The following is a 10,206-nucleotide window of genomic DNA, read 5'->3' on the forward strand; positions in this document are numbered from 1 at the left end:
ATGGGGAAATGTTAATGCCTTTTAACCTTTTGGAAGCTGTGAAGACCACCTGCTGAGCAGCTATTTTTATCATCTCTTGCCCTTTTTGGAAAGCATCATTTTCGAACGGGTCACAGAAAAGGCTGATGGCGTCTTCTGCTGTCACGCTTTCTGCCACGTCTCTGCTGTGCTTTCTTGTAGGTTTGAATCCTGAGAGCTCCTCTCCTTAATGTTGTGCAGGATGGCGTCGGAGCCAGGCTTTGCTTTGAGCTCCTGAGCGTGGTGCCTGACGTTCAGGGTGGCTGGAGGCCCGTCGGCCCTTCTTCTGTAGGACTCCTGGCCGTGGCGAGGGCTGTGCTCCCCGCCATGTGAAGAGCCCAGAGCTGCCCCTCTCCCACGTGGGGAGTAATACCAATATAATCTCAAACTAGATTTATGCAGTGCATTTTGCCATCACCCCTTCTGCTGGCGTGCGGAGTATTTGTCCCGATGCCCCCCCCCGGAACCTTCCCTCCGGGCGGAACCTTGGCGCAGCAGCACCGCGTCCCCCCGGAGCCGTCCGCTGCGGACCGCCCGCCTCTGGGGGGCCGCTTTGGCCGCGGACCGAGGCGTCCGCCATGTTCTCGGCGGCGGCCGAGAGCTTCCTGAGGCAGGCCCGGTACCGGCGGCACGGGGCTGGGGTGCGGGGGGCTCGGGCCGTTCCCCGGGCGGTCCCCGGGCGGTCCCCGGGCCTTGCGAGGGCCGGAGCTCGGCCCTAACCCCTGTCCGCTCTCCCCCTGCAGGGAGGCCCAGCCGGAGGAGCTGCAGAGGTTCGCCGCCCGCGTCGCCGCCCAGCTGCAGGGCCCCGAGCCGGGCCCCGAGGCCGCCGCCTGCCTGCAGAGGCTGCACCTCGTCGTCGCCGCCAGCAAGTACCCCCGCAGGTCGGTGCGGGCCCGGCGGCTCTCTGGAGGCCAAACGTTACCGTTTGGGACAGAGCGGGGGGCTGGCGCTTTGAAAACCACCCGCCCTATTTTTAAAACACTGGGTTTGGTGTAAAAATAAAGCCTGCTTGCTTGCGTTTTCCCATTCCAAACTAGAAAGCAACGACCTTCTTTTTCAGTGTGTGAAGTGAGCGTTTGTATCCCTGTGCTCTTTCAAGCTGTGTGAAGGGACAAAATTCAGAAGCGGAGATAATAATTAACACATTAACCAGGGTTTCAGTCAAGGGAGATCATCCCAAGGCCATGAATATTGAGGAAATGAACGCGTGAATCTGTTGTTGCCTTGCATTGATGCCTTACTGTGATGTTGCAGGCTAGATGGCGAGATTGCGGGACTGTTGCAGAAGGTGCTGTGTTCCTCCAAGTGTCCTGAGCAGATTCAGTTGTTATGTGCTGCCATCCTGAGAGAGATGTCGCCTTGCAATGATCTGAGCCTCTCTTGTGATAACATTCAAGATACAAAGCTCCTGAGTCTGGTATCCTCTGTCCTTTTGGCTCAGGTAAATGACACGCAAGTCAGAAGTGTTCTCTCATTTATATGGATTTGTGTTTTGATTCTTCCTTGTTTGCTGAGCTCAAGGAGAATGAAAACTAGTTGAAAGTATCCAGCAGAAGACAGAATTATTTCTGTGCTCATTTAAGGAACTTAATTGTTCTGCTTTTTGTAGGAAAAAAGGGGTGCTTTTTTTTTTTTCTTCAAGTATTTGATAACAAAGACTTCATAAAATTACACTGTATAAGGAAGGGGTGAGGCCTTATATATATTATATATATTTTAGCCACTTTGGAATCACTTCTTTAACACATGACTGGACGTGGTGCAATGAGCAGCAGCCCTCAGGAATGCACCCCTACTTCAGCAGAGCCTTTAAAAATGTCTTCTATATTTGTTGCTGCTTTGGGTGGAAATCATCTTCCTTCTCTCTGCCTGCCTGCCCACCCATCTTGGTTCTGCAAAGCTGATGTTCTTTTATAAAGCTTTTTGCATACCATAATTCACAGCCTCTGGTGTTGCAGTAGGAGCTGGAAACCTGCCGCAGATTTTAGTTCAGTCAGATTTTCCTCTTGAGTAGCAAGAGATGTGTCAGCAACACAAATAAGCAGCGCTATCATTTGCAGTAGGCAGCAGCAATATATCTGTGGGGTGGGGAGAGGTTGTCTCTTCCTTTTTCCTTCACTGAACAGATCCCCAAACCTTAAAATTCCTTGTCTGTATGTTCCTTTCATTAATTTATCCACACCTATTTGCTCGAGAAGCACAGAAAGTAGCCCCAGTCGTAGATGAGGTTCTGACGTGAAGTTTCTCGCTGGAAGCTTGCCTGTAATTTCCTGATTGCTTCTAGTGATCAGGTACAAATCTGACTATTAGATGGGGAGGGTCAGAGTTTGGTGTTTGTTCGCTACCTGCAGCAACCAGCTGTCCCAGACCCTGAGCAGCAGAGAAGGTTTACTTTTTGTTGGCACGATGACATTGGCAGGGAAAGAAAATCTCTGGGAAGGCTGAGTCCACCCGTCATTGCTAACAAAGTCGTCTTGGACAGAAGGGTTTGATGGCATCTCAGAACCACAGCTGTAACAGCTTTATTTTCCTCATTGTGAGGATACAGCCTGAGCAGAGAGTCCTCTAATGTGTTGCAGCAGTCCATTTTCTGCTCATAAGTTTCTGATTTAACAATTGAGCTAGCAAACAGACCACATGGGGAGCAGTTAATGCTCTCTGCTCTCAAAACGATGGCTCAGAGCAGCGTTAAATGTGAAGGCATCCACTGCAGTTCTTAATTTCCACTCGAGGTGATGATTGTCCACAGACATGTTGCTCCATCAAAGCACTCTCCCGTCCTGGGATCTGTGGGTTCACATTGCAGAAGAACTCTCTAATATATGGTAAAATAGCCTGTGAGTTCCTTTTATCTTTGACGCTGGTATTGGTACTTGATCGAAGAGTTTTGTGTGGTGTTGGTCTCTAGCGCTGTTAGGAGATGACCTGCCTAACTTTACCTCTCCTTTACTTTTAAGGGAGACAAGAAGGCTGAAGTGGCTGCTGTGGGGCAGCGTATCGTAAAAGTCCTTGAAGGAAGGCTGCCTGAGGGTCAGAGTTCTCGGTACCTTCTTCCTGTCTTGTCCAATGTCATCAGTCTTTCACCAGAAGCTCTAACTGAAGGTAAATATATAGGAGACCTGGGACTACTGTCTGGAAGTGATCTGTGGAGTGATCAGAAGGGCCTCTGAGGGCTTTGGATGTGAGTAGGACTTGGAAACGGCTGTTAAAAGTGACATCTCTGCCACAGGGAAAGTGAACTTCTTGGGTGGGGTACATTCCACCCCTTAAAAACTGGGCTGGGCCTTCAACTGCTTGGATTCCTTCCAGGGGCCAGAATCTCTGCTCTGTTCAGATTTGTGTCAAATTAAGCTGTACCCTAGCCAAGGTCTTCAGATACTGCAGGTGTGTGAAATTGTAGCTGTCCTGAAGAGCTGGCTGAGCGGGCAGGATTACCTGCCTTAGCTTCTGTGTGTCCTGTGTGAGGAATTTCTGCCTTTGTCTGCAGAGGTGAAGCCAGCCGCTGTCTGAACGGGTCTGACAGTGTTTAAGCACCTTTGTCCTAATAACAGCTGTGAGTGGAGACAAAGGAAAAACCATCTCTGGAGTGATTTGGTACCAGAAGTCCTTGGTTCTAGCACTCACTCCCTGACTTTTTCTCTGAGGAAACAGACAAAACAAGAACATGGCTAGGAGGGAGAGAAGGACACCAGGAACCTAAAGCGGTGTGAGGAGGGTAGGGCACCCACCTTGGGGTGCATTTCTTTGCTGACTGCTCGGTCAGGGACAGCTCTAAGCTGGAGGAAAAGTACAGCAACTGAAGGGCAGCGGGGAAGTGTTGCAGAGGCTGCTTCTCTGCTTGGTCTAGCAATGACCTTGTGACTTTCTTTGTACAGAGCAGACCAATGTAGTCAGCAAAAAGATGGCCGACTGGCTGAGGTACGCAAGTATTCAGCAAGGAGTCGCTCAGCCTTCTGGAGGCTTCTTCTCCAATCCCAGAACCAGGCAGGTGAGTGCTGAATTGCTGCTGTTATCTCACACGGGCATTTGCTAGTCAGCAGCCTGCTGTTACAAGTTCCCCAAATCAACTTATTTCGATAAAGAAGGGCTCAGAGGAGTTTTCTTTGCCTTCTCATAGTCTCTCGCTGTGGGTCTAACCTGCTGCATCTTTTCTCCCAGCCTGGCCCTGTCACAGAGGTGGATGGTGCCATTGCCACGGACTTCTTCACGGTGCTCTCTCTGGGTCAGTACTACACGGAGGACCAGTGGCTCAACATGCAGGCCTTCTCCATGCTGCGGAAATGGCTGCTGTGCTACGGGGGCAAGGGGTTGAACGCACCTAATTCAGGTACGAGCTGAAGGACTGCAGACCAGCGTGGGTTGCACCCCCAAGAGGTGCGTGTGTTCCGAGGCGATGAGCTGGCTGCACCAGAATCCCAGCAAGTGGCAGGAGTGTGGGCGAGAGTTCAGATCTCTTGGACTTAAGAGCAGGGACCTTTGGGAAGGAATATCACAAAAACCCCTGACTGATCCTTACTGACCCTTTTGCAAGGAATTACTAATTCAGTGGGTTCCCCAGTTTCAGGTAAAATGCCGTGGGTCACTGAGAAAAAAGGCCCAGGGGGTGGAAGACAACATCTCCTTAATGTTCCTGTGAGAATGCCTTCTTCCCTCGCCTCCTCTACCTCTCAGTGCACCTGGGGACAGACAGCTCCCTCTCTGTTGCTCAGCAGCTAGTGAACTACAGTGCCCGTGATGTGACCTGATGTGGTAACGTTTATTCTGTAGGTAACAGATCAGAAATGGATGAGTCTGTTATGTCCATGGTCTCAACTACATCCACATCTAGTCACCTGCTTCCCCCGAAGGAGCGCCTGCGGGAGAAAGCCTTCGAGTACTGTCAGCGGCTTATTGAGCAGAGCAACAGGCGTGAGTTTTGCCTTGGAGCTTTCTTGGTAGTGTTGTTGAAAATGCTTCTGCTTTGCTGCTTCTGTGGGCTGGGATCTCACTCCCTGGAGACATGGGACTGGCTGCAGCTGCTGGTGCAGGTCATTGACCATCCCCGGGCTGGGATGTTGGGAAGGATTTTAAGGCAATGCCCTCGTTCTGCCTCCTACCCTTAATTTGCAGGGGGGCTGTAGAGCCTGGTTCTTATTAGCCTTGAGCTGGGATCAGTATGTGTTCCCACCTGTCTTGAAATCTGGATTAGTGCTCGAACTGACAGCCTCATATTGCTGCTTGGACCCGGAGTTTAACTTTGACTTCCATCTCTGGCAGAGGCCCTGAAGAAGGCTGATGGAGACCTGCAGAAAGCTGTAAGTTTGCAGAGCTGGGGCTGAAGCTCTGGGAAGCTGTGCCGTGGCTTCCCCCACTCTGATCTGGCTCTCTGCTCTCCTGCAGTGTCTCATTGAGGCAGTGACAATCATGGACATCATCTGCAAACAGGACTCCTCCTACGTGTACCGCGCGGCTGCCTTCCTGAAGGTCCTGCACAGCAGGATCAGCGGCGATGCCACTTATGCCAGGGCGCTGCTGCCCATTGCCCAGTTCTTCCTGAATCACGGTAAGCCATCAGCTCTCACCCTCTCTTCCAAGGTCTCGCATTCTAACAGCACAGCCTTTTGTCCTGGCAGTTTGCTGGCTGCCAGAGGTCATAATTGAGCCTTGGCTGTACTGTAGGATGGTGATCTCACTCCTGGAGACCCAGGAGCTGGGCTGTCCTCTGTGTGTGTGTCGCTCTTTTTTTTTTATTTTGTTGTTGTTGTTGCTTTTTAAGAAGAACATGCTCCAGACTTAGCTTTTCCATATCCCCTAGAGCCCCTGTTGGCAGGGCTGCTGGGTGAGCTGTGCTCAGGAATGTGCTGTATCCTCCCAGGCGAGATGGCAGCTGTGGACTCGGATGCGATCTATAAACACTTACTCACTGATATCCCGGCTCAGCTCTTCCACAACGCATCACTGGCCTTTGAATTTGTCCTGTTCTGCAAAGAAAACAGCCAGCTCTTCGCTGAGACCTCCAGTGTATTCAGGCAGAGCTTCCCAAACCTCTTTAAGGTACAGTTTGCAGGAACAGCACAGGAGACAGCCTGCTGCGCTTCCCTTCTGTGCCCCTAGAACCTTCTGTTTGCCCTTCAGCACACCCCAGAGCCTGCCGTGTGCCACTGTGACAGTGCTGGGGAGGGCGTGGGCAAGAGGGATGGGTGAGAATGAGTGTTAAAAAACAAGTGTGAGTCTGAGGTGGAAAGAGGGTTCTGATAGTGATTAGCGCTGCCAGGAGAGGAGAGTCTGGTTTAGTATTATTAGCAGGGAGCACAGTTGGTACACAGCAGTTTGGTTTTGGAAGACTTCAGAAAGTTGCAGATTGACAGCCACTGAATCAGCTGCTCGATGCATGTGTTGAGCCACCAGCAACATCCCCAGCTCTTCACTGAACCCCTAGTCTTCTCTGTTTCTGCTCTTCCGAAGTGACTTTCCCTTTCCCATCCCTTATAGTCACAGTATGAGAACTGTCTGGGCTGCGTAGTGGAGTACTGGGGACAGTACAGCGCTTTTTGCTTGTTTCTTGCAGTTCCTGGCGTGGAACAGCCCACCTCTTATCTCTGAGTTTGTGGACCTTCTCCCATTTCTGCTGGACGCAGGTACAGCCATTGAGATCTTCCATTTGCTGCTTGACCTGCCCTGTCTGACAGCAGCTCTGGATGTCCAGATGAGGTAACGCTACTTTCTCTTCCGCTCGCTTGCTAATCAGAGTCTTGACATTGACCACACTCTTCTCTGAGCCTCAGCTGCCCTCTGGCTGCTGCTGTCAGAGAGTGAGAGGCATTTACTGCAGTCGGGTTAACACAAAGCTGCACAGGCATCGGCCCAGTTTTCCCGGTAATGTGGTGTGCATGGGGAGGGAGGTTAACCAGCTCTTACACTTTAATGCTGGACTGCCTCTGGTTGTTAGGGAGTTGTTGGCAGTCCCCTCTCCGTATCCAGCTCCAAACTGTTGCCTTGTGCTGCTTGGAGTGTCTGCCATGCGCCACTGCCTTGGCACAGAGGTGTGGCCTAGCTAGTCTTCCCTCCTTGCTCTTACCCCTTTTTACTGGCTCTGTTCTCCTGGAGGCAGACACAAGTTCATCCTAAAGTCATTAGGGAGTGGAGGGGTCTGTATCTCTGCTCTTCATTTTCTTCCCTGTCATTAGCAGCTCCTTCTGGAGTGCTTAGAAAAGGGAGTCATCCTAGAAGCAAGAAGTTTGTGGGCTTTGGTGCCTGAGGGTGCAGAGTCTCATTTTCCCGTTTCCCGGGAGTGATACAGAAGCAGTTCTGGAACTATTGCCTGAGTCCAGGGCTCTGAGCTCAGCGCGGGGACTTTTTCCTCATCACTTCAGACGTTCTGGTTCTCTGGCTTCCAGGGTGCCTGGATTAGACCAACCTGCTGTCCCTGTTTCAGTGTTAAGGGTATTACTCCACTGTTCAGGATCCAGCTGTGGCCTGGATCATTCTCATAATTCATTACGTTCTGCGTTTGCCTCCTGCTAGGTCGACCTCTGCCTCCGAGAGGGCTTCCTGCGACCCGGCTGTGAAGCCAGCCACCTGCCTGGAGGCCTTTCGCCATCCCCTCTACAAGAGCGCCTTCCAGTACCTTCTCCGCATCGAGTCTGCTCCTGAAGACCCTCCAGAGAGGTAGGAGGCTGCTGCAGGGGACTGCCACAAGGGTTTGGGTCAGCTGTCCAGGTCTAGGAGGCAGCTCTGGGACTGCTGGGAAAGGCTTTGTGGAGGTGTAGGGAAGGGAGGCCTGGAGAATACTTGGGAACAGGCCTTTTTTTGTTGCCCACAGGCTGATTCCACTTCGGCAGCTGCTGGGATCTCTGGCCAGCAGCCCAAGGGTTGTGCAGTGTGCAGATACCGTCCCTGTCTTACTGGAGCTCTTTTTCAGTGTGGTGGCAGAGGTAGGCCCTTTCGGGGAAATCCCACGTGTGCTGTGGGGATTTCTTGTTACGTGAAGAACAGTCACAGACACAAAAGTATTAAGACACTGCAACTTCAAGAGAGAGATGTATGAGGGGGTGATGGGATGGTCTAATTCTGGCGTAGGCCCACAGTGAGCTGCTCACTTCATCCAGAAAGCAGAAAAGCTCCACGGTGCAGCGTTCACACTGTTCTCAGCCAGATGTAAAGGAGGTGCACGTGCAGAGTGAGTGCCTAGCTGCCTTAGTGCCCTGCTCCCTTCGTGCTAAATCAGGCTGTTTCTATGCTAACTTAGTCTTCTCTGGCTGGTTAGTTTGTTTTTCGGCTGCTGGGAGTCACTGGTGTTGCTGAAGTGAGGGCTGTTTCTCAGTTTGCAGATGGTCCGCTGATAAACCAGCTGGTGGTGCTGCTGCTGCAGAGGAGCGACCAGCTCTATGAGATCCCAGCATTTAAAGATGACGTGCACAGGTGAGACAAAACAGGAGGCCCAAACACGTTCTCAGCCCTCCCACTGGCTGCGGCCTGGCTTCCAGGGACAGCGCAGGAGTTGTTTCAGTCGCTGCTGCGACTTATCTTGGGAGGGTGCAAAGTGGGACCCCCTCAGCCCTGCTGGAGACTGTGAGCCCTGCTGGATCTCATGGTCTGAGATCTCTCCGTCTCTTCTCTTCCAGGGTGCTGAGCTCGCAGCTGGTGATGCTGTGCAAACTGCACCCTGCACTCATTGTGGAACTGTCCAAGGAGCTTCTGGAGTTCTCGGGAACTGTCAGCAACATCCAGAACAAGGAGGCTGTCTTCACCCACGTGGTAAGTGGGGCCTGCCTGCTTCTGCCACAGGGTGCTCCAGCTGCGGTGCGGTCTGTTGGTTGCCTTCCCTTTCCTCCTACTGTGTCCTAGCATTAGATACTTTGATTTGCCATTCCCTAAAAAATGATGAGATCCCCTTTCCTGTGCTTTCCCTGAGCACGTTCACCTTTGCTTCAGGTCTGGGCTATCGGAGAGTATATGTCTGTGTCCTACGACAAGCGCTGCACTGTGGAGCAGATCAACAGGTTCTTTGAGACTCTTGAGGCCGTGCTGTTCGAAGTCACCCAGGTCCGACCGCTGGCCAGCATCCCCAGCTATGCGCCCCGCGCCATCACTGTCCTTATGACTGCCTTGACCAAGCTGGCAGCTCGCAGCCAGGACTTGATCCCCAGGTAAGGACAGAGGGCAAAGGGCTGAAACATGCGGATCTGATGAGTCCGAGCGTAGATGTTTGCCAGTGTTATACGACGGAACCTGAAACTGAAAGAGGACTGAGGAAAAAAGTTGTAGAGGAGCACAGTTTGGGGAAGTGGGATTCATCTGGTGACTTAACGCTCTGTGCATCAGCAGGAGGGGTGGTTGGCTTCTGGAGTTTGCCTTCAACAGTCTTTTGGGGTACACAGGCTAAAGTAGTGACCTTGCTGGGTGCGAAGATCCTGCCAGCTGAAGTTCCTGTCCTTCTCTTCTGCAGAGTATCCTTGTTCCTGTCCAAGATGAGGACGTTTCTGCAGAGCCCTGCTGTCACCTCTGTGTACTGTGAGGAGGACCGTGAGGAGATCCTTACCCGGGCAACTGAGCTCATGAACCTGCTGAAAATGCCAAGTGTGGCTCAGTTCGTGTTCACGCCATCTGTGGATGCGGCCCGCAGCCGGTTTCAGAAGGAGGTGAATGACACCCTCCCTTCTGCCCTGAGAATAGTGACCCGACTCCTAGAGCCAGCTCCTGGCTTTGTGCCGGGGTGAGGGCTTGGGGTTTCTGGGAAGCTCCAGCCTCGACTGTGACTAATCTGAGACAGCCAACGCTCAAGGCTGAGGCCCTGCTCTAAACCGGGAATGAGGAACAAGGATTGTGAGTGAAACAGAAATCAGGAATAAGTAGAGCTGAGGCCGCCTTTTTGGTCCGAGCCTGTTTGTACACCTCTCTTCCAGCACTTCTTATTTTTCTACCTCCTATGTTTGTCCTACCTCTCTTTGGCCAGTATGGATTGAAAATACCAGTGGATTTGTGTGAATGGGGCAAGTGAGTGAGTGCCTGCATTAATTCCCTGCTAGCACATCACATCCCTTTGGGGACGTGTTTCCTGTGTGAGGTGGGGGAAGCAGAAGTGACTCCATTAAATCTGTTGTGAGCCCTCACTGGTCTTCTGTCTTACCGTCACAGTGAACACGTACAGATCCGAGGGACCAGACAAGGAGCTTAGAGAGATTTATTGATCCAGTTTACTGCTGACAC

At 52.0% G+C, this 10,206-nt stretch overlaps 1 protein-coding gene across 5 annotated transcripts; it reads left to right on the forward strand.

Moving 5' to 3' along the window:
* Positions 1 to 406: 406 nt before the first annotated feature.
* AP5Z1 (adaptor related protein complex 5 subunit zeta 1) lies at positions 407 to 10,109 on the forward strand. Of its 5 annotated transcripts, none has more exons than XM_080556898.1 (17): positions 407 to 637; positions 762 to 899; positions 1,273 to 1,459; positions 2,976 to 3,120; positions 3,894 to 4,006; positions 4,177 to 4,345; positions 4,786 to 4,926; positions 5,275 to 5,312; positions 5,398 to 5,560; positions 5,813 to 6,051; positions 6,566 to 6,708; positions 7,522 to 7,665; positions 7,820 to 7,931; positions 8,321 to 8,418; positions 8,622 to 8,754; positions 8,912 to 9,146; positions 9,446 to 10,109. In XM_080556898.1, exons 1-16 carry the CDS (start codon positions 597 to 599, stop codon positions 9,098 to 9,100), a joined length of 2,193 nt encoding a protein of 730 aa, XP_080413024.1. In that variant the 5' UTR covers positions 407 to 596; the 3' UTR covers positions 9,101 to 9,146; positions 9,446 to 10,109. The 5 variants fall into 5 exon arrangements, with proteins under 5 accessions (XP_080413024.1, XP_080413022.1, XP_080413026.1 ...); XM_080556896.1 differs by having other exon boundaries at positions 469 to 637; positions 5,873 to 6,051; positions 8,932 to 9,146; XM_080556900.1 differs by having other exon boundaries at positions 481 to 637; positions 8,932 to 9,146.
* The last annotated feature ends 97 nt before the right edge of the window (positions 10,110 to 10,206 follow it).

Source organism: Anser brachyrhynchus, assembly GCF_964034855.1.
Source record: "Anser brachyrhynchus genome assembly, chromosome: 15".
Lineage (NCBI taxonomy): Eukaryota > Metazoa > Chordata > Aves > Anseriformes > Anatidae > Anser > Anser brachyrhynchus.

Coding starts and splice junctions, on each gene's coding strand:
- AP5Z1 (XM_080556900.1), top strand. CDS start 597: ATGTTCTCGGCGGCGGCCGAGAGCTTCCTGAGGCAGGCCCG. Junction 4,007..4,176: donor CCAATCCCAGAACCAGGCAG/GTGAGTGCTGAA, acceptor CTTTTCTCCCAG/CCTGGCCCTGTCACAGAGGT. Junction 7,932..8,320: donor TTTTCAGTGTGGTGGCAGAG/GTAGGCCCTTTC, acceptor GCTGTTTCTCAG/TTTGCAGATGGTCCGCTGAT.